Source organism: Gopherus evgoodei, chromosome 3, assembly GCF_007399415.2.
Source record: "Gopherus evgoodei ecotype Sinaloan lineage chromosome 3, rGopEvg1_v1.p, whole genome shotgun sequence".
Lineage (NCBI taxonomy): Eukaryota > Metazoa > Chordata > Testudines > Testudinidae > Gopherus > Gopherus evgoodei.
In genome coordinates this window covers 118,642,129-118,666,083 of record NC_044324.1, presented here as the reverse complement: position 1 = coordinate 118,666,083, position 23,955 = coordinate 118,642,129, and the positions used below count along the sequence as shown (strand labels likewise).

General features: G+C 44.1%; 1 protein-coding gene across 5 annotated transcripts in view; it reads right to left on the bottom strand.

Moving 5' to 3' along the window:
* Nucleotides 1-23,955, bottom strand: part of ADGRG6 (adhesion G protein-coupled receptor G6) — a 175,485-nt gene that overhangs the window by 19,926 nt on the left and 131,604 nt on the right. For all 5 annotated transcript variants that reach the window (XR_003999617.1, XM_030556456.1, XM_030556457.1 and 2 more), the window contains 6 exons: nt 22,897-23,013; nt 21,724-21,769; nt 19,627-19,733; nt 2,907-3,034; nt 2,046-2,314; nt 237-351 (listed from right to left, as the gene is read on the bottom strand). Coding sequence is in view for 4 of the 5 variants with exons in the window: in XM_030556456.1 (XP_030412316.1) it covers nt 237-351; nt 2,046-2,314; nt 2,907-3,034; nt 19,627-19,733; nt 21,724-21,769; nt 22,897-23,013 (782 nt within the window). In the remaining variant the exon portion in view is untranslated. The remainder of the gene's footprint in view (nt 1-236; nt 352-2,045; nt 2,315-2,906; nt 3,035-19,626; nt 19,734-21,723; nt 21,770-22,896; nt 23,014-23,955) is intronic.

Genomic DNA, 23,955 nt, shown 5'->3' with positions numbered 1-23,955 from the left:
AGGACCCTGCTCCCTGGTGGGAGCTCGAGGGCCACATTAAAATGTCTGAAGGGCCAGATGTGGCCCCTGGGCTGTAGTTTGCCCACTCCTGATTTAGAAGATAATGATCACACCCTCTTCTTGTTCTTTATCTACAAACTTTATGAGACAATTAATGAGTGCCAGTTTGGCCACTTGCAAATCCTTTGCAAAATGCAAACACAGAACTGTAACAGATTTTTTTTTAAATTACTTACAAATCATCTCCTCCTTGCTCTTTAGCATCTCTGCCATATACAACTTTGCCATAGATACGACTTGCATTTGTATTTGTGCTTGCTAATACAATTGCTACCACCAGCGTAGGTAAACCTGTAATACAAGAGACAGCTATTGTATTTTTGTTTTCAAAACCCAAAGCATCTGAAACGTCCAGACAACACTGCATTACTGATGATCAAAAGAGCTGAAAATGTTTGCTTTAGCATAGAGTATCTTGAGGTAGCCATATAACTCTAGAGCTGTCCATGACGTACCACAGCATGGAAGAACCACATGAAATAAATGATTTATCACAAATTATATAAATGTCAAATCTCCATCTAAGGATCTCAAAGTAATTTAAGCATTAAGAAATTAAGGGATAAATATTATTATTACACATGGGGAAAGTAAAGTAAAAATGTTCAACCCTGATTGCTTAAAGTTAGGCTCCCAAATCCATACACAGGCATGTCAATTAAAGCAGTCTGATTTTTAGAGGTGCTGAGCACTAACTAGTTCTACTGAAATCAGCGGGAGCTACAAGTGCACACAATCCCTTTAAAAACTGGCCCTCTTTTATTTAGATGTGTAACATTAGACTCCTAGTTTGAAAGTGTTGCTGGAAGCACAGAAAGGTTGAGACTCTAATGATCAGGTTGCAGTGATTTTTCAGAAGGGCCGAGCACCCAAATCAAGCCACTTACTTAAGTACCGAAATATGAATTTAGGTGCCTAATTGTAGGTACTCATGTTTGACAATGTTGGCTTAAATGACTTGCCTAAGGTCATACAAGAAGTTCACAGAGAGCTGGAGACCCCACGGTTCCTGGCTCCCAGGCCAACTATCCTTGTATAGGAAAACAGCTTGTGTATCTTTTATTCCTTCAGCTACAATGTAAAGCTCTGCAGTTTGTATTTTTACAAAACTCAATATCCTCTTATATCCTCTATCTACACCCCTACATAAACAAGTTCCACATACTTTTTTTCTATGTAATATAACGCGAATGTAGTGCTTGAGAAAGGTGCTGGACTGACAGCTATATTGAAGCTCTCTGTCCACAGAGATACAGCACAAGCAGCATCAGTGTAAGACTCTCATACTATGCTGTTTATGTGTTTCATCCCTGTGTTGGAGAAATTACTCCTAAGGGTCAGTTTCACGGACTATTCAATCCTTGTCCTCTCTGCTGAGACTGCCAGCAAGGGTGCCAGTCATGAGGGTTATTTTTACTATATGGAACTTGCCAACTAGGAACTGGACTGTGATCAGCACTCTGTTCATGAGGCTAATGGTTTTGTGTTGCTCTGTATTATTTTGAACACAACAGCTGCATTCAAGCAGCATGTCTGGCAGAAGCCAAAGGGCCCTGCTATAGAAAAAAATGAAAAGCCTTCTTTCATGAATCTTAGTTATTTTTCAGTAATACATTTTACTTGTGGTTGAAGCATTGGAGGGAGGCTCAGTAAATCTTGTTTTGATTCCTTTCAACATTTCATTCAACAATTTAGTGAAGTTTACTAAAACAAACAGAAGAGTACAAAACATAAAAAAAACCTGGAAAAATTTCATTTCACTTTGGCTTAAACATTTTGCTCAACCTGAAATTTTTTCCTCCTGCATTTTTCAGTTTTGCCACTGAACCAAAAAAATCAATTATTAACTCAGCTCTAATGTTTATTGAGTGCCTAGCACAATGGAGTTATAACCTCACTTGGAGCCTCTTGGCACTGCTGGAATGCATAACAATATATAATTTAAAAATATACACTATCTAAGAAATACATCTTCTCACACATACCCCAGCCAATAATGCAAAATTTCAGTATGTATCGCCGTATGTAGGTGTTGAACACTTTTACTAGAGCAATGTACATGTGGACTGCTTCCAGTCCCATCCACGTAAAGGTGGCCAGAAGGAAAAAGTGCAAAAGGGATGCAACAGCTATGCAGAGGCCTTCTATGTTGAATGATGCAATCCAACCATCAAGCAGGAAGACCAGGTTGAGAAAGAGCAGGGCTGTGCTCAAGTTCATTAAGATTTTGGAGGGGTAATCTCTTCGTAACTTCCTAGAGAGACAAAAACAGAGGCGTATGTTAAGTAGCAAAAATGTACTGAGGTATTTATAGCAGCTATGGTTACCAATTTACAATTTACAGAGTTATCCCTAAGCCATTCTGCCATTTCCGTAGGATGTTTTTAAAATTGTTATATAGATGGCATATCTTCATTTCACTTCCCCTCTCTACTGAAAGTCTTCAGCCTGAAAGGGCTGGATTTTTCCTGTTATATTTAGGAACTATGAGACCTAAACAGGGAGTTTAAAAAAAAAAGACTGAGCAACATGTTGGTAGATTTTTAAAATATATAAAAGGACACATTATGCCCCTCAAGAAGATTATTTGAGACCAAGATTCTGCTACTTTGCCCAGCCTGAGCAACACGAAGTGGCCAGGCTAGGAAGAGAGAATCTGGGCTTGGGCCTCTTTGTAAGAAACATTCCATGTCTAACAGTGGAGCACAGTGGTGTTCAGCCACTTTTTGTGAGACACATAAACATCCCAACCCAATCAAACAAAATATCCTGGCCTCTGGTTAGCTTGTTTATTTATTACAAAAAAAAATTTGTTTTGAATTGTTTTTGACAGCACAAATACTTACTCAAAAGCAATATATGTCAGAAGAGTTGCAGCTGAAAATATGGCAGATATCCCACAACCAATGTAGGTGATAAAGGTGAGGACTTTGTTATTTTGTGGATCTATTTGTGAAGCAGTTCCCTGGAGGTCCTACATGAGAGAAGAGGAAGAGGCTTAAGTTGCAGCAAACTCCTTTTTTATGAGCATGACACTGTTCGGTGGTGCAAAGTGAAGCAAAAATTCAAGAACACTTAGGCAATATCTATATAATCCCAATGCTAGAGGTTGAGTTTACTGGGTATTTAGTATATAGTTGTCACACATCCGACTTCCTTCCCAAATCCCTTGACAACATTGTGCCATAAGAGGAGGTTACTTACCTGTAACTGGAGGTTCTTCAAAATGTGTGGTCCCTATCTGTATTCCATTGAGGGTTATGCATCTGCACCATGTGCCTGGAGTTGGAGAATTTAAAAAGTAGTGCCCATTGGTCCACACACATGCCATGGCTTACCTAGTGCTCCTGTCCCAGGCAATAAAGAGTGGGTGGACCAACTGCATTTCTAGTTCCTTCACCATCACGAATCCAGCAGATCCATAGGAGAGGGGAAGGAGGGTGGGACATGGAATACAGCTAAGGACCACACATCTCAAAGATCCTCAAATTACATGTAAGTAACCACCTCTTCTTCTTTGAGTAATGATCCCTATTATATTCCACTGAGGTTGATGAACAAGCAGCACCTATGGGAGAAGAGGGTTCGAGGATGAGGATGGAACAGTAGTATGAAGGACTGCCATACCAAAGGAGGAATCCACTGCTGATTATTGCATAGCAGTCATAATGCATAGCAAGGATCTGTAGAGAACTCCACATGGCCGCTCTACATATGTCAATGAGCGGCACATTCTGAAGGGAGACCGAGGTCAAAGCCTGAGCCCTTGTGGAGTGAGCTTGTATCCCTGTAGGGGGAGGTAGACCAGACTGCTGGTAGAAGAGTTTGATACATCCTCAAATTCATTTGGAGATTCTCTGGGTAGAGATGGCCTGTCCCTTGATTCTCTCTGCTATTGCAATAAATAGTCTATAGGACTTCCTGATTGGTTTAATTCTCTGCAGTACAGAGCTCGTCGAACATGGAGGGAATGGAGTCAACATTCCTCTGCAGATGCATATCATTTCAGAAAGAAAACAAGTAAGTGAATGGCTTCATGTATGTGAAATTGAGCAACTACCTTTGGTAAGAACTTGGGGTGTAGTTGTAGGGAGACTTCATCTCTGTGGAAAATCGTGAAAGGTGGGTCCGAGATCATAGCATTGACATAGCCATCTCTTCTCATGGAAGTGGTAGCAACAAGGAAGGCAACTTTCATGTAAAGGAGGGACATAGAGCATGACGCTAAAGGTTTGAAGGGAGTCTTCGTTAGCATAGAGAGAACAAAATTCAGGTCCCATTAGGAGCTATCGGTTAGTGAGAAGGTTCTGATAGCAGTTAGTGGGTGTGTGAAGACAGAGAAACCTCCTACTGGAGGGTGGAATGTGCTAATCACCACCAGGTGTATTTTCAAAGAATTGAAGGCAAAACCCAATGACTTTAGTGACAGAATGTGGTCCAATATGAGGGGGATCTTTCCGCACTGATTCTGGTAAATCACCTTTTTGTTGATCCCATGATGAAAAACGTCACCACTTGTCCTGATAACATCTGGTGCAGTCCTTCCTGCTGCTAGAAAGGATATCCTGTACAGCTGAAGAGCATGTTCATTCTAAGGCAGATGCCCATTCAAATACCATGCTCTGAAGTGTAGTGCATGTGGATTGGGATGTCTGATCTTCCCTTTGTGGGGAGGGATAGCTCAGTGGTTTGAGCATTGGCCTGCTAAACCCAGGGTTGTGAGCTCAATCCTTGAGGGGCCCATTTAAGGATCTGGGGCAAAATCAGTACTTGGTTCTGCTAGTGAAGGTAGGGAACTGGACTCAATGGCTTTTCAAGGTCCCTTCAAGTTCTATGAGATATGTATATCTCCATATATTATATTATAATGGGTCAGCAGATCTTGACAGATGGAGATGAAAACTGGTGAGCAGGATGACATGTGGAGAATATCAGAACCAGAATTTGTCTAGGCCAGCAGGGAGCGATCAGAATTACCATTGCTCTGTCTCATTGAATCTTATGCAATACTTGAGGTAGGAGCAGTAGTGGAGGAAGGGGATAGTTGGTCTGACCAAAGGAGCAGAACGGTGACTGAGGGCTCCCCTGGAGCAATATGTTGTGCATTTGCTGTTCACCTGTGAAGTGAATGGGTCTCCCATGGAGTGAAAATGTTGTGTGTACTACTGAATCAGAATGTCAGCTGAGTGAATCAGTGAATATATTCTGTGTCCCATAAAGACAGACTAAGGACAAGAGGATCTAGTGATTGATGCAGCAATTACAGAGATTGAGCACTTGTGCACACAGCACAGATTTTCTCTCTCTCTGTTTGTTGATGTAAAAGCCACTGGTGATGTTGTCTGACACAATGAGACCATCATGGGAGCAGATGAAGGGAAGGAAGAATTGGCATGCTCTTCTCACAGCTCAGAGCTCCAGGATGTTTTTGTGCATCCTGGATTCTCTGAGAGTCCATTTTCCTTGAGCCATGTGGTCACTGAAATGAGCCCCCCAGCTCACCAGCAATGTCAGTGATAATCATCTTATCTGGTGAGGCAGAAAAAAAGGGAACCTTCACACATACCGGATGTGGGTCTGTCCACCATTGGAGGTATAATAGCACTTTGGCGGGGACTGTCAGCATGAAAGCCATGGAGTGGCAGTTTAGCAAGTAAATGGACTGGAGCCGTGTCTGGAGGCAGTGAAGATGGAGTTGTGCAAAGGAGGTCACGTAAGCACATGGAGCCATGTAGCTGAGGAGGGACAGGCAAGTCCTCACTGGAACACACTGATTGTTCACATTGTGAGTTCTGTCCATTACCAGTGGACAGTTTCCAGGCAAGAAAGCTCATGCTGAGACCAAACTTATGATAGCCCCTATGAAGTCGAGGGACTGCAAAGGGTTTAGGATTGATTTCTGTACGTTGACACTGATGCTGAGGGACAAAAGAAGGTTGAGTAACATGGGTTGACACATAGGTTTATTGCCTGGACCTTGTGGCTAGAAGCCAATCGTTGAGATATGGAAACACGAGTACACCATAATGTCTGACATAGGTCGCTATGATGGAAAAAAACTTTGGTGAAGACTCTGGGAGTGGTGGTTATGCCAAATGGAAGCACTCTGTACTGGAAATGGTGGACCCACTGTGAATCTCAGGAAATGTTTGTGGGCCAGATGAATATTGATGTGAAAGTAAGCATCCTTCATAAAGAGCCAGTGTGAACATACAAAACTTGAGCTTGTGGATGAAGTGATTGATGTGCCAGAGAGTGAGGATTGGTCTCCACCCACCTTTCTTCAGAGCAGAATCCCGTTCCCTGATATTTTGGGAGAATGTATTCTATTGGTCCCTGTTGTAACAAGGAGTTTGTCTCTTGGGGAAGAATGGTGTCATGAGAGTTGTCTCTGATGTGGTAGAGAAGTCTTGGAGGAGGTAGCAAGATAAACTTGATTGTATAGTGATGGTGGATGGTGTCCAGCACCCATTCTGTCCATTGTTATTGCACTTCAACTGTGGGAAAAGAGTGCTAAATGACACCTAAAGGGAATAGGAGGGTCGTGAGGTGATAGGCATAGAGGTTGGTGGCATTCAGGCTCGCATCACAAATACCTCTTAGCTGGAGGTTGCAGCTGTAACGTCAAAGCCTGCAAGGGGGGGCCCTGGGAGGCAAGACCTCTGTGCCTTCTGACATTTTCTTGAAGGCTCGTAAAGTCTCTGAGAGTAGAATTGAGAAGATCTATAGTGTTTGAATGGGTGGTTGGCGGTGGAAATTTTGCTTCAGAGCAGGAGGGTAGATGCCCAGCAATCAAAAGGTGGCCCTGGAATCCTTGAGCATATGCAGCTATTCATCCATCTTCTGGTTAAAAAAAATGGGATTCATTGAAAGGAAGGTCTTCAGTAGTGTTCTGTATCTCCCTAGGGAAACCAGAAGAATGGAACCAAGACTCCTCACGCATTACTATGTCTGTAGCCAGGGGGCTGGAAGAAGTATCTGCTGCATCTACTGCCAATTGGAGGGCCATTCTGGCCACTAGCTTCCCTTCCACAATAAGCGCCTCAAAACAAGCCTGACCATGTTGTGGCAGGCTATCAATAAATTCCTCTAATTTACCGTAATTCTCTCCGCAACAGGTCCTGAAATTGTCTGAAATCATCCGGTGAGGAAGGGGATGCTGTAGTCACCACCTGGTCTGAAGATGAAGAGGGAAATCTTGCTGGTTTCAGTGCCATTGCTGGAACTCGACTAAAGGGTTCCTTCCCTACCATCAGATTTGAACGCCTGCCTGAAAGATCCCTTAAAAGGGAGGCAGACAAAGGTTCCCTCACAGATCGGACAGGTTCCAAAGGGGGGTACTTGTGACCAGTATCCCCAATATGCCCAATAGGCTGGGTCTGAGGGAGGTTGTGGGAGGCTCCATGGCATGGGGTATCAATGGTTCCAAGGGTGTTGAGGTGGTAGATGCTGCCACAGATGTAACAGTATCTAAGAAGGTGCATAGGAATGGTATGACACAGGCGGTTCTTCTCCTGGTTCTGATGCATTGGAAGAGGAGAAGGTGGACTCTGGTTCCAATGGCAGTACCATCAGGACTGGTGGAAAAGCGTAGCATATCAATGCAGAGGATGAGGGATTCCGTACCGAAGGCATATCCCAGGGTGCAGATATGATCTCTTTAGAAGTGGAGGGACCCGATGGAGGGGGTGACTCTGGGTCCAGCAATGCAAACACATCCTGAGGTTTGGCCACAATTCTGGATCTCCCTGGAGTAAGAGGCACTCTCTTTTCTGGGTATCAGTGCCAGTAATGTGGTCTTTCTTGGAATCTTGTGGGGTGCTGGTGCTCGTGGTACTGATGGATTGGTGCTCGGAACTGCTGGATGTCATTGCTTGTGGGTCTTTTTCTCATGTCCATGGGACTTAACTTGTGCTCTGTCCCCATGCCTCAAACCTGTGGAAAGAGCATCCATCATCTTTGATTTGGAGAAAGACTTAGTCTCATGCTCATGGATGTGCTTCCTTACCTCCTGACTAAGCCCCGCCATGGGGTCCATGGGGGTGGTACCTCCGGCACCAGATTTAGACATGGTAGCTGGAGGCGCACTCCTCGCTGAGTCAGGCCGATGCACTGAGGGAGTTCCCTGGCCTGGGTCTGAGTACAGTCTCATGGCGAGCTCCATGATGTGCTGCTGGAGGCAAAGAGCCTGGCCTTCTCAAGTGTGGCTGGGGAAGGACTGGCAAATACTGTACCTGGATGCAATGTGAGCTTCCCCCAGGCAGGAAAGGCAATGATGTTGGCTGTCACTGATCAAGAAGGAGTGCAGGCAGGAGGTGCAGCGTTTGAAGCCTAGACATAAGCTGGACATAGTCCGGTACCTGCACATGGGGTAGGGGGTTGAAAATCTCCCAAAGTCTATCCAAACAAAGTACTAAAAGTATTGACTAATAAAAACTACAATAAAACTGGTAAAACTACTATAGTCTGGTAAACTACATACAACAATCCTTATTTGAAAGATTGTCAGGGATGAAGACACTGCGAGTTCCGACCAGGACCATGCGATGGTAAGAAGGAACTGGAGATGCGGTCAGTCCACTCCATCCTTTATCTCCTCGAACAGAAGCATAAGGTGAGCCAGGCACATGCATGGACCAACAGACTTTACTTTTTAAATTTTCTGACTCCGGGTGCCTGGTGCACAAGCATAATCCTCAGTGGAATGCCATAGAGACCATTACTTGAAGTACAGTTACAGCTGGAATCAGCAAATACACATAGGTATGGTCCTACCAAATTCACAGTCCATTTTGATCAATTTCATAGCCAGAGGGTTTTTAAATTAGTCAATTTCACTTTTTAAGCTATTTACATCTGAAATTTCGTGGTGGTGTTGCCGTGGGGTCCCAAGCCAAAAGGTACTCTGAAGCAGGTCTGATCTCCCCCCTCCCCCTGAGCTGCCATGCAAAGGAAGGACAAGTCCTGCTCCTCCCCAGAGACTTGCAGCTAGGAGTCACCTGACTGGGGCACTTCGAGGAGCAGAGGGAGATTGGACCCACCTCCACAAGTCTCCAGCTGCAGGAACCTCCAATGCTGGGCTCCCCCTGAGAGTGAGAGTGGCAAGGTCAAGTCCTGTCCCTCCTCAGCCCAGACAGGACTTGCAGCTAAGAGCCTCCTGGCTGTGGCATTCCAGCAGCCAGCAGGGGATCAGATTTCATGGGGACGGGCTTATTTCACAGTCTGTGACACGATTTTCATGGCTAGGGCCCTACTGTCATAAACAGATAGTTCTCTGGGCTCTGAGAGTGACCACACGTACCTCCAGGCTCTCTAATCTTCTATTCCAATTTTGTAAGTACAAAGGTAGAAAGGCGGTATAGTCTTTTTATTTGTTTTTCTTTATTTGCAAATGTGTATCTGGCTGGTAGAGGTCTAACGTGTATTTGGCTAAAAGTATTTTAAATTGTATTTCTGCTGGAGGAGGCTGTTTCTCCAATTTCTAGAAGCTGACAGACCCTGTAATATTCCATCTTGAATTTACAGTGATTTTCTTTATTCTTTTTTTCTTTTATTAAAAGTTTTGCTTTTAAGACCTGTCTGATTTTTCCCCTTGTTGAGGCTCAAGGGAATTGAGTCTGTACTTAACAGGGAAGGAGAAGGGAGGGGGAGAAAAAGGGGGGGGAACCCACCTGATTTCTCTGTGTTGTGATTCAAGGAGTTTGAATCACAGTGATCTCCTAGTGTACCCAGGGCGGGAAAGATCTGGGAGGAAGAAAGGAGAAGGGGGAATCCCTTTGTTTAGATTCACGGAGCTTGAATCTGTATATCTCTCCAGGAGCCCAGGGAGGGAACACCTGGAGGGGAGGAGGAGGAGGGGGAAGGGAAATGGTTTATTCCCCTTTGTTGTGAGACTCAAGGAATTTGGGTCTTGGGGGTCCCCAGGGAAGGTTTTGGGGGACACCAGAGTTTATCAGGCACTCTACTCTAAGTCCTGATTGGTGGCAGCACTACAGGATCTAAGCTGGTAATTAAGCATAGGGGAATTCATGCTAGTACCCATATTTTGGACGCTAAGGTTCAGAATAATTGGGAATTATACTATGACATGGTGGCAGTGTCTGGGAAAGATGGAAAGCAAAAGCCAGTAAGATTATTATTTTTCTTTTTTCTCTGCTAGCTGCTTATAAGCAGAGAGAGGGTTTTTAAAACTACAGCCAGAATTTTTTTTTCCTTGCTCCCTTCTGGTTGTGCAGAGATTGCCTCAGGGCACACACAGTAAAGTTTAACAAGGGTCTTTTGTTAAACAAAGCAGGCTTAAGTGGTCAGCAACAGACACCAGCAGAACACATTTGCATATCAAAGGGTTTTCTTTTGTTTTAATTTAAACGCGAAAGATTAGGTAGAAGAAGTTAAAAAAGGCACTGTTGCTAGGCAACCCCAAGCAGGCAGCAGAGTAGCAGCAGTTCAGACAGTAAACCAGCAGAGGACGCCCCAACACAAGACATCAGAAACCATGAGTACCAAGGACACCCAGAAACAGGAACGGGCAAGGCAACAAGCCATAGAAAAAGAAAACGAACATAGGAGATGGATAGAACTAATTAATGCAGAAATAGCCAAGGAAGAGGCGGCCCACAAAAGAGAACAAGCAGCCAAAGAAGAAGCCCACAAAAGAGAACAAGAAGCAAAAGAGGCAGACCACCGAGGACAGATGGAACTCCAGAGAGAAGCCCACCAGCAAGCCCTGGCATTAGAATAGGCTAAGCAACAGAACACAGCCAATCCTAACAACACTTCACCAGTTGTTGTTCCACATTCCAAAAAATTTCCCACCTACAAGGCAGATGATGACACTGAAGCCTTCTTAGAAAATTTTGAAAGGACCTGCCATGGATACAACATCTCTGAAAACCAGTACATGATAGAGCTGAGGCCACTGCTCAGTGGACCCTTAGCAGAGGTGGCGGCTGAAATGCCTAAGGAGAACATGAATGATTATAAACTTTTTCAAACCAAGGCCAGATACAGAATGGGGATAACACCTGAACATGCCCGTCGGCAGTTCATAACCCTAAAACGGAACCCAGATGTGTCATTCCCCCGACACGCTTACCACATTGCAAATAATTATGAAGCCTGGATATCAGGAACAAAGGTTAACAATATGGACGAGCTGCACCTCCTGATACAAATGGAGCAGTGCTTAGATGGTGTTCCTGAGGAAATAGAGAGGTACATCCTAGATGGGAAACCCAAAACGATAACTGAGGCGGGGGAGATTGGAGCCAAATGGATGGAAGTGGCAGAAAAGAAAAAAGCTACTGTCAAGGGGAGTGAATACCCCAGGGGGCAAACGGACAATAAACCCTACAACTGAGGGCAGCCCAAGACCCCACCTACAACCCAAGGAAAGCCACAGACGCTCTATTCTCCCACCTCACCAGTCTCCAGTAACCGACCTCGACCCAGTGACCAGTCAGCTGGAAGATGCTTTAAATGTAATGAACTGGGACATATAAAGGCCAACTGCCCCAAGAACCCCAACCGAGTGCAGTTCATTACACCACCATCACACCAACGATCCCCAGGCCCAGATGCCTCTCAAATACCCTTGGAGCGAAGGGAAATTTTGAGAGTGGGCGGAAAGAAGGTTATCACGTGGAGAGACACGGGGGCACAAGTGTCAGCTATCCACCAATCCTTAGTGGACCCCAAATTCATCAACCCAAAGGCCCAAGTGACAATTTACCCCTTCATGTCACAAGCTGTAGACTTGCCTACAGCTGAACTGCCTGTCCAGTACAAAGGCTGGTCAGGAATGTGGACTTTTGCAGTCTATGACAATTATCCCATCCCCATGCTGCTGGGGGAAGACTTGGCCAACCAAGTGAAACGGGCCAAGAGAGTGGGAATGGTTACCCGCAGCCAAACCAGGCAAGCTTCCAGACCCATTCCTGTTCCTGAGCCGTCCACAGAGGCCCCGTCTGTGTTAACAGAGACCCAGACAGAGGTAGTGGACCTGGATTCCATGCCAACCACTGAAACAGCCACAGCACCTCCAGTCCCAGACCAGGAACTGGAAAAGCAGCCAGCACCAGAACCGTTGCCAGCACTAACGCCAGCGCTTGCAAGCCCATCTTCAACCCCAACGCCGGAGGGCGCCAGCGAGCCTGAACTGGCAGAAGCAGCAGACAACCACACCCAAGAGGCTCAGCCAGAGCCTAAAATACCACCTGGTGCACCAGCGGAGAGCGGTTTACCAGCAACGAAAACAACCCCATCACCTACATCGCTTCCAGAGGGACCAAGCCCAAGTCCACAGTCTAAAGAAGAACTGGTGTCTCCAGCTTCAAGGGAACAGTTCCAGACTGAGCAGGAAGCAGATGACAGCCTTCAGAAAGCTTGGGCGGCGGCATGGAGCACCCCACCGCCTCTCAGCTCTTCTAATCGATCCCGGATTGTTGTAGAACAAGGACTTTTATACAAGGAGACTCTTTCTGGTGGACACCAGGAAGACTGGCATCCACAAAAACAGTTGGCGGTTCCAACTAAGTACCGAGAAAAGCTCTTAAGCTTAGTCCATGATCATCCCAATGGCCATGCTGGGGTGAACAGAACCAAAGACCGGTTGGGGAAGTCCTTCCACTGGGAGGGGATGGGCAAGGATGTTGCCAAGTATGTCCGGTCTTGTGAGGTGTGCCAAAGAGTGAGGAAGCTCCAAGACCAGTTCAAGGCCCCTCTCCAGCCACTCCCCATAATTGAGGTCCCATTTCAGCGAGTAGCTGTGGATATTCTGGGTCCTTTTCCAAAAAAGACACCCAGAGAAAAGCAGTGCATACTGACTTTCGTGAACTTTGCTACCCGATGGCCGGAAGCAGTAGCTCTAGGCAACACCAGGGCTAAAGCTGTGTGCCAGGCCCTAACAGACATTTTTGCCACGGTAGGTTGGCCCTCAGACATCCTTACAGATTCAGGATCTAATTTCCTGGCAGGAACCATGAAAGAACTGTGGGAAACTCATGGGGTGAATCACTTGGTTGCCACCTCTTACCATCATCAAACCAATGGCCTGGTCGAAAGTTTAATGGAACTTTGGGGGCCATGGTATGTAAATTCGTCAATGAACACTCCAATGGCTGGGACCTAGTGTTGCAGCAGTTGCTTTTTGCCTACAGGGCTGTACCACATCCCAGTTTAGGGTTTTCACTGTTTGAACTTGTGTATGGCCACGAGGTTAAGAGGCCATTACAGTTGGTGAAGCAGCAATGGGAGGGGTTTATGCCTTCTCCAGGAACTAACATTTTAGACTTTGTAAGCAACCTACAAAACACCCTCCGACACTCTTTAGCCCTTGCTAAAGAAAACCTAAAGGATGCTCAGGAAGAGCAAAAGGCCTGGTATGACAGACATACCAGAGAACGTTCCTTCAAGGTAGGAGACCAGGTTATGGTCTTGAAGGAGCAACAGGCCCATAAGATGGAAGCATCATGGGAAGGGCCATTCACGGTCCAAGAGCGCCTGGGAGCTGTTAACTACCTCATAGCCTTTCCCAATTCCTTCCTAAAGCCCAGAGTGTACCATGTTAATTCTCTCAAGCCCTTTTATTCCAGAGACTTACAGGTTTGTCAGTTTACAGCCCAGGGAGGAGATGACGCTGAGTGGCCTGAAGGTGTCTACTACGAAGGAAAAAGTGACGGTGGCGTGGAAGAGGTGAACCTCTCCACCACCCTGGAACGTCTGCAGCGGCAACAAATCAAAGAGCCGTGCACTAGCTTTGCCCCATTGTTCTCAGCCACCCCAGGATGGACTGAATGGGCATACCACTCCATTGACACAGGTAATGCTCACCCAGTTAGAACCCCACCTTACCGAGTGTCTCCTCATGCCCAAGCTGCTATAGAACGGGAGATCCAAAACATGCTACAGATGGGTATAATCCGCTCATCTACCAGTGCATGGGCATCTCCAGTGGTTCTGGTACCCAAACCAGATGGGGAAATACGCTTTTGCGTGGACTAGCATAAACTAAGTGCGGTAACTCGTCCAGACAACTATCCAATGCCATGCACCGATGAGCTATTGGAAAAGTTGGGACGTGCCCAATTCATAGCTACAATAGACTTAACCAAGGGGTACTGGCAAGTACCGCTAGATGAAGCTGCCAAGGAAAGGTCAGCATTCATCACCCAAGCGGGTGTGTATGAATTTAATGTACTTGCTTTCGGGCTGCGAAATGCACCCGCCACCTTCCAAAGGCTGGTAGATGGTCTACTAACAGGATTGGGAGAATATGCAGTTGCCTACCTCGATGATGTGGCCATTTTTTCTGACTCCTGGCCCGAACACCTAGAACACCTGGAAAAAGTCTTTGAGCGCATCAGGCAGGCTGGACTAGCTGTTAAGGCCAAAAGGTGTCAAATAGGCCAAAACAAAGTGACTTACCTGGGACACCAGGTGGGTCGAGGAACCATAAACCCCCTACAGGCCAAAGTGGATGCTATGCAAAAGTGGCCTGTCCCAAAGTCCAAGAAACAGGTCCAATCCTTCTTAGGCTTGGCCGGGTATTACAGGCGATTTGTACCACAGTACAGCCAAATCGCTGCCCCACTGACCGACCTGACCAAAAAGACCCAGCCAAATGCAGTTAAGTGGACTGATGAGTGTCAAAAGGCCTTTACCCAACTTAAGGTGGTGCTCATGTCTGACCCTGTGCTAAGGGCCCCAGACTTTGACAAACCATTCCGAGTAACCACAGATGCATCTGAGCGTGGTATAGGAGCAGTTTTCATGCAGAAAGGACCGGATCACAACTTCCATCCTGTCATGTTTCTCAGCAAGAAACTGTCTGAGAGGGAGAGTCACTGGTCAGTCAGTGAAAAGGAATGCTACGCCATTGTGTACGCCCTGGAAAAGCTACGCCCATACATTTGGGGATGGCGGTTCCAGCTACAAACCGACCATTCTGCGCTAAAGTGGCTTCATACTGCCAAGGGGAACAACAACAAACTGCTTCGATGGAGTTTAGTTCTCCAAGATTTTGATTTTGAAATTCAACACATTTCAGGAGCTTCTAACAAAGCAGTTGATGCACTCTCTTGTGAAAGTTTCCCAGAATCCACTGGTTGAAAGTATCTTGTCTCCTGATTGGTCCCCTGGTCAGGTGTTTGGTTCCCTGTTCGTTAACCCTTTACAGGTAAAAGAGACATTAACTCTTAACTATCTGTTTATGACACCTACACATAGGTATCTGCTGTTCATTATACTTCATCATCCAGAATTCAAATGGCCTTTTGTAGTGTAAGCAGAGTCAGGATAAGCTCTACCCTGACATCTGGTGGAAAGAATTTCAGAGAGTGTATTTGCATAGGCACGCCTTCCCTATCCCAGACTACCGAGCTGTGGGACTGCTTGGTGACAAATGACTCACCCTCAGTTGGGTTGCTAGACAAGGGACATGGGTTCCCAAACTCAGTGAATTGAGAGAGGCTGGGGACAAGTATCTGTGCCTGGTGGTGCAGTCTCCTTGTAGAGCCAGAAGCATCAGTTCCACCCCCTCCTCTCTCCACTGTGGAATGTCAGAGTTGATTTTTTTTAATTCCCTTAAGAATCTAAATACAGGTTACCGAGCTGAACTCACTTTGGGCTAATGGTGCACTAGCACTGGGGCTCCCCCACTAAGAGCTGAAATAACTGAGCTGAGAGCACTGAGTACTGTGCTAACTAGTGGGGGAGCCTGAAGCTATACTGTGGAATAGAGCAGCTGGCGGAGTGGAGCAGTTGTGGGGATGGCTGGAGCGGATCACGGGACAGCTGGTGGCAGCAGAGCGGCTGGCAGAGTGGAGTAGCTGTGGGACGGGTGGAGCGGCCCACAGAGCGAGCGGAGCCGAGCAATTTGCAGAGAGAACTGGAGCAGCTCATGGAGCAGAGCAGCTGGTGGAGCGGAGCAGTTTCTGAAGACGGCTGGAGGAGCAGCGTGGAGCGGCTGGTAAAGCGGAGCAGTTCGTGGAGAAGGTGGAAGCAGAACCCACGGAGAGGCAGGGCAGTTGGCCCCGGACCACGTAAGGTGCCCCTTTCTACCCAGGCTGGGGGGAGGGACCTCTACAGATAAACTCTCAAACTCTGGGGTGGCATTGACCAGAGACTTTTGGGTTTTTGGACTTCGGGGTGATTGGACTTAAAACCCTAAGGGGAAAAAGGACAGTGCCAAACGTACTTGGAGGTGGGTTTTTGTTTATGGTTTCTGTTATAACCCTGTTTGTGGTGTTTCTCCAATGGGATGCCGCATTGATTCCTTCCTTTATTAAAAAGATTTTGCTACACTCAGACTCCGTGCTTGCGAGAGGGGAAGTATTGCCTCCTAGAGGCACCCAAGGGGGTGTGGTATGTGAGTGTCCCAGGTCATTGGGTGGGGGCTCGAGCCGGTTATGCATTGTGTTACTGAAACGGAACCCCTGGATACTGAACCCGGCCCTTGTTGCTGCCAACTCAGAGGGGCAAAAGGGTTACAGTAGAAAAATCAATCATTTGCAATTTTCTCATCCTCTCAACCCCTTTATGTTCAGAGGCCCACATGCACTTCTCTTTTACACTGAATGTGTTTAAATTGAATCTGCTGCAGGAAATATAACTGTAAATGTGTTTATATTCAAATTGGCACCATGCTGGAGAATAGGTAAATCACAGAAATTCTCATAACAATAGCTATGTTTAATACAATCTCCTAGGAGATTACATGTGTGTAGGAATCCATGGAACAAATATTTTACTTTCAAACCAACGTTTCAACAGAAAAATTGAAAATTAAATGTGAAAATTCTGGGGACTTTTCACCCTTCTTTTCTGGGTCGACAGAAAAATTCTTCCATTAACCTAGAGCTGTCTCCACAGGGGCTTAGGTTAGCATAACTGCATCGCTAACCAACGTAGTTAAACTGACTTAATTTTCAAGTGTAGATCAGGCCTGAGTATAAGAAACACTACAGCATCTCTGCGATGCAACTGTTAGCAAATGCTCACATTTAATGGAGACTATTCTTTGATAGGCCCTTTAAAAAAAATTGCTAGCAAATGGGTTTTTAAACTCTAAAAATATGCCATTCTTCACAAGGGAAATGCAAGATTTGCATGCAGTTGTCAATTCGTGTGTGTCTGTGTCAGACACTTGTAAGACTGTTTATTTAAATCCAGAGAACATCCTGTGAAAGTAACTAAATATCTGTGTGGAAATTCAAGCAGGATTATTAAAACAGAAAAAGCACGTAAAAAGTATGTAAAAATCTTCCACTGGAACACAGCCAAAATTCAGAAGACTTTCTTCTCACTTCTTAATGCAACAAAAACATTCAGACTAGGAGAAGGGACTCATTGAACATATCTGAAAGAATGCTCATTTTTCCCTATAAGCATGAGAAGTTAGAATATAATTAGTCTGCAAAAGGACAAAAAGCCTTATGACATTTTTCCTATTTAAATTCAAGCAAGATGTGAACAAAGCAACTATATTATGAGGCTCAGCGAAGCCAAATTTTAAAATATGTGGCTCCCTAGTTCTGTAAATCATCTGCAAGGAAATGATTTTACTGTTTCCCCTCATTTTATCTCCTGGTATTTCAAATATTTATCATTTTTCTTTTTAAAATATCCTAGTTAAACTGGTTAAATCAAAACACATGTACCTGCACGAGTAGCAAACATCCTCCCTGGAAGAATATTTCTGGAGCCAAGGAATGTTAATGTTAGAGAGAAAGCCGCAGTACAGTGCAATATTGAATAAGGTTGCTAAGGATGTGGGAACCCAGAGAAGATGGGGGATTTTGAAAAGCCATCAGACTTTCTGAAAAGACTGCACACATTTCATAGCTTTCCCTCCTTTTTCTATTTTTTTCTTTTAGAAACGTTTAGATTCACCCCACTGGTGCAAGGCTATATACATTTCTGGGGGCAACACCACCCTCACAGGTTTGCTATGAAGCCCTTCCCTGAGGATTCTGCAAAAGAGGCTGCAATAGAGGGTATTGTTCAAGGTGCCAGGGAGACATGAGTGCTGAAACAGTGCATCCTCCAGGCATTCTGGCTATATCTTCTTCACACCAGTGCCATCCAGTTGGGAGGCTGTGCTGGAAGAGCAGAATTGGCAATTGCTTTGCACCACCACAAGTTCCCTAAGAATGGATTTTCTTCCAGTAGAGGTGTTGCACCCTGGAATATACTGATTTGAGATTAGTACAGCACAGGGCTGAATCAAGCCCACTTACTGAACACAGCAAATAAGGATTTTTTTCCTAAATATATAGATTAGTTTATACCTTTTAACATTAAAATATAAATATAAATCTCTTCAAATCTGCAGCCTGTTGAGTCGCAGGATGGGATTTTGTTATCGTGCTCTTTGGCCTTGACTTTTCCTCTTCAGTGGCATTTCTACCTGATTGCAGGACATATATTTTCCCCTTTCTTCCTCTCTTCCTAATACTAGGTCCACTCTCTTTTCTCTCTTTGTATCTATCCTTCTACATCAGAGTTTTATTTCTCTCTCTCGCCCTCTCTCTAATCCTAGAGCATTTTCTCTTACTTTATCTGCCCTCACAGCCCTACATCTTTCTCTTTTTCAGCTTCCAGCTCTCCACCCTAACCGTCTCTGTCTCTATATAACACTGGCTTCCATCACAATCTGTAAATCCCCTCTCTTCTGCAATCTTCTCAGCTTCTCTGCAGACGGAGCCATTAATTCTCAGTGTCAGGTTCTCCTTCCCTTGAGCCATCCCGGAAACCTCCCGCCACAGAAGTAGGTACTATTTTCTGGCTGGTTTTTGCACATTGCTTTTCTCCCCCACCCAATTTCCTTTGTATAGATCTGTCTTCTGGAGTCTCATCAAAGGCATTCTGGTCTCGCATGACCCTAAACACCACAAATAATTTTTGTTGGCTTGGGCCCTTAAGAAGAATTACAGAAGCGACGGTTACTTAGAACGTCAGCTGACTAACTTGACCCTCGGATCACCTTTTACTGGAGATGAATAAATTGATACATAAAGTCAAATGATGCTTGTCATTTTAAGTATTTCTTGGAGTGCCTCTCTGCTATGTCAGAGGTTCAGCAGCAATGAGATGGCAGTTGGGGGCAATGACCACAAGGCTTCCCTTTCCTAGTGTTTAATGCATTACGGCTCTGGGGTCTCTAATGTCTTCAGGATCTTATCAATAACATATTTGCTTCAAAATCATTTTTTTTCTGCTTCAGCATTGGCAGGGTCTCTTTTTGGAATCTGGTTTACTTCCACTGAATAATGCCCTTCTTTTGGACCCAAGTCTGACCACTACCACTCTAGCCCAGAGTTATATTGCAGCCCACAGTATATTATTGCTCATTATTTGTGTTGTGATAGCACCGTAGGGACTCAGCCGGGAACAAGACTCATTGTGCTATGTTCTTTTCAGGATTAGCTGTGGGGGAATTTTTATTTTAGGGAACGTTTCTGTGTAACACTGCAGCTCTGCATCCCTGCCTCTGCAGCTCTCCTGCCCCCCAACAAAATCATTACATTGTGGTTTCAAATAATCAGCAAACAATGAAGGTGCACTTACCATTAGCACCCCAAAGTGTGTGAGGTGATTGCATAAGCAAACTGTCTCATTCTCGTTTGATTCTGCTTGTGCAATGCAGCCTGTGGGATTCCAGCCGCCATTACCATCTACAGAAAACAAGCAATACAGACACTTACAACTGCAAACGAAACCTCTGCACAATTTCTTTGGCAGCCTTCTAGAGCCCCTACATGAAATCTAGTATACTTTCAAGTAAAAAAACCCCACTGAATACATCAAATCTAGTAATATTATATTTATCAATGCAGAATGAAGTATCTGATTTCTTAGAGTTTTTGCCAGTGAAGTACTCTTAGAGAGGGGTAGATTAAGCAGATAGATTACAGTGGATAGAAGAGAATCTAAGCAATCACCTGGGACAGACTCCTCCTCCTCCTCCCCGGCTCCGGTTCCTTCGTATTCTATATCCAGCTTAGGTCCTTGTTCAATTTCTCTCTCCTCTATTTGTAACTTGCCCTGTTCTCCTGAGCTCTTCAGTCTGCATTTCACTCCTCACCCCCAACGCATGTCAAACAGGAAACCTTCCCCTTGTAAGACCTTTCTCTGACACACCTTTTTGCTTGTTTCCCACCCCTGGTTTCCTATCATTCTATTTCTGTCTCAAGGTAGGGATAGCTGAGAGCTGTGCTCAGCAGTGGAGAGGTGAAAATGGATATGAGAAGCTGGCTTCAGCAGGAGGACCTTCCAGGTAAAGGGCTTACCTTTTACAAGGGATAACAAGCCAGATGATGGGACATGAAAGCATTAAATAACACATTTTCATTGGCCAGCAGCAATCAGCTGAGCTTCCAGCAGTCAGAGTAAAAGTATAGGGATGGTCTAGGCAGTATTTGGTCCTGCCATGAGGGCAGGGGACTGGACTCGATGACCTCTCGAGGTCCCTTCCAGTCCTTGAGTCTATGAGTCTATGAGTCTATAGTAAAAGCAAAGCAGGTAGTGGTGAAGCTAGCTGTTCACAGAATCTGGTCTCAGTCCTCCACATATTTTTCCTGGAGATGGTTCTAGCATCATTTTACTTACTGTACATTTCCAAATATCGAAAGCCTGAGCAGATCCTATAAGGTAGGTCAATTTTGTAATATAATGACCCAATAGCATGACATATCCTATTTCTGAAGCTGATCTATGGAATACTTAGTTAATGATATCCAGGCTCAAGATGTTTTGGAGCACTCTAAAATTTGTATTCTTACAGACTCCTGTTCCATGAACCTATCCAAGCTGGCTCTTTAGAGGAGGAGGAGCTGGAGAAAGAGGCAGCAGCAGCAGGGTAGGAAAGCTACTAAAGTGTCCCAACAGTCAAAGGAAGCATTAATTTTTGTCATTGCATGAGCAAATTTTTTTTCACTATTCAGTAAGCTAGCATGTCTGCTAATGGCCTGTGTGCTCAACTCTGAACATACTCCAATTTTGTGGAGCTGCTGACATAAAGGCCATTGTCACTGGTGAAGTGGATGTTCAGCCTCTTTTCATATTGTTATTGTAATCTGCTCCCTTTCATGCCATGTAACCATGAGAAGCTTGTGGCTCATGATTAGTGATACAAGCTCACAGGTAGCTAGCTCCCATAGTTTTAAAATGAAGATATACACAATCTTTTCCAGATCAATCTTGAGAAAGGATCATTAAAAGGCTGCGCATGCCCATGCTCCTGACTAATTATTATTTGATTTGTGCAAGTGGGAAAAAAAGTCAAAAGCTGATTGTCTTTAGATACAGACACTTTTGGAAGCCTTGGTATCCAATGTTGAAGCCCATGGAGATACAGTCCAGGCACAAAGCTTATTCAAATTGGGTGCAAATTTCTATTTGTGGATTTCCACTACTGGCTGTCACGAGCTAAAAGTGTTAGCCAGCAAAGCAATAGCATCCCGTGGCTTCACCAGTTTCTATTTACTATTTTGTACTGATAAGGAAGAAAGGGAAAAAAACTTACATAACTGCATCTTTGTATTCAGCTAAAATGGATTCTGTATGCCATAAACACTGTCTACCCTGGTGTCAAGTGTGATTGATTTAAAAACCAAGACATATTTATTCCTCTCATACAATAATTGGAAATATTTTTAAACTTACTGTTTTTGTTCATATCCCAGAAGACGCAGGTAGGATTAAGATCCTCCTAAACACATATATACAAATGAACATTTTCATCTATTAAGATATAAATTTGATTAAAATGTACAGACATATCAGGAGTTCCATTACTTAGGTTTTCACACAAAAACTGAAGAGAAATATTATTGATATTTGAACTGTGGTAGTGTCTACAAATTCCAGTCAGGGATCAGGGCCCCACTATATTAAAAAGACAGTCCTGCCCTAAATCCGGCCCTGATCCTGTAAAGATTTATACACATGCATAACTTCACACACTGTAAGTAATCTTATTGAAGTCAAGCATATGTATGAAGTCTTTGCAAGGACAGGGCCTAAGTAGAAGTTCTTCTGATTGTTCGCTTCCTTTAGGGTCTCTCAAGGGACTCGCCAAGTAACTGGCCTCCAATGATGGGTAAAAATCGAAGGGAATAACTTACTGAATCCACTTCGAGGCCATCTAGTCTGACCTGGAAGTAGATTTCATAATAAGCAGCTAGTCTAAGCTAACTGAAATATGAAATATTATTTCCTCTTCCCCTTCCCCAAGGTCAGTGGTCCTGATTATCCTCACCTAAAGAGTTTGACATCAGTGTGACTCCATTGCCTCCAGTGGAGTTTCTCTTGGTTTACAGTAGCATAAACGAGAGCCGAATGAGACCCATATGGGAATTTTTTAAAAAAACTAATAAATAAAACATGACAAAAGACTGATTTTTCTGGGCTCTCCTTTCCCATCAGTAATATTAGTCACTTTGTAATGGTCCTTTGTTTCTTTGCACAAAACGAAGAAATAACAAAATTCCTTGAGGTACAATTAATAAAATGGTCCATGTCTGCTCAAAGAATTCACATCAACCTGAAGTTCCCTTGAACAATAAATATTGACACAAATTATGAGTCCATCTGATTAAGTATCAAGTATTAGCAGCCTGGAAACTACAGCAGGGATAGGTTGAATTATCTACATTTTAAATGATTATTAAACACTGGATTTTTTGTGTATTTGTTAACAAATGTGATTTTTTCCCTCTCTACTGGAATCTTTCCCCAAACCCAACAAAACCAATGATAATCTTTCTACCACTGATTCTACCACTGCCAGATACAATTTGAAATTTTTTACCTCTGGTTACACCAGTTTTTTCTTACCTGGAACAGGGTATGTTTAATTGTAATTTTGACAGCATCCTGAAGGTCCCGGATGGTAACATTTCCAATACTGCATGCCACTACAAAACTGGTTAAATTGGCATTCATTTCTGCATCCTTTGAAAGATTAAAAAATGCAATAAATATTATCAGAGCACCAAATACACTAGCCAGAGAAGATGATTTTATTTTTGCAGTGTGCCAGAATAAACAAACTGTCAGCACTTTTATACTTCAGACCATCCATTATAAGAACGTCCTGTTTGTAAGATCAAATTACAGCTTTTCCTTTGCTATTTCCGTTATTATCATAAACATACACAAGCACATAATTAAGGGCAGATTGTAAGGCAATTTCAATAAAATTTCTCTCTTAAATCACTTTGTTTGATGGCCAACCACCATTATACCTCAAACAATGCTAACTGATAACAAGTTGTGATGTAATTAGATCATTTCCTTAAGAATGAACTGCAGCTTTTTTATCATATTGACAAAACAGCCTCTGGGAGAGTGAGGTGGTTCCTTTTTTTTTGGCAGTACATATAATATTAACATGATCTATTCACCACCTTCAGTATTATACACTACCTGGCGGCAAGTGGTCATGAAGCGACATAAGATGTGGAAAAAAAATTCTAAGTGACACAGTATAGTAAGAGACAATATTTCCAACACAGTCCTATTTGGTGGTAATTTTGATAGGAGCATGACTTTATTACTGACCCAGTGCTATTCCTAACCTGCTCTGAAAAGGCATAGAGAGATGAGTCACATTTTCACAAATCTATTTATGTTCACACAACAAAAGGTGATAAGTCTACCTCTTAGCTTTAAGTGTCTGATCCAAAGCCTAATGAAGCGTGTGAAATGACTCCCATTGATTTCAGTGGGCTTTGGATCGACCACTTAGTAAAAAAATTGGAGGTTAGACTTCACAAGGCCATTTGAAGTCTTCTTCCCACACTTCGTTAAAAGGGGATAAGAGACATCTGTAAAAATAAAATACAAGTAATATTTCTTCTTATGATATTAGTTTGGACTGAATTAAGCTTGGGG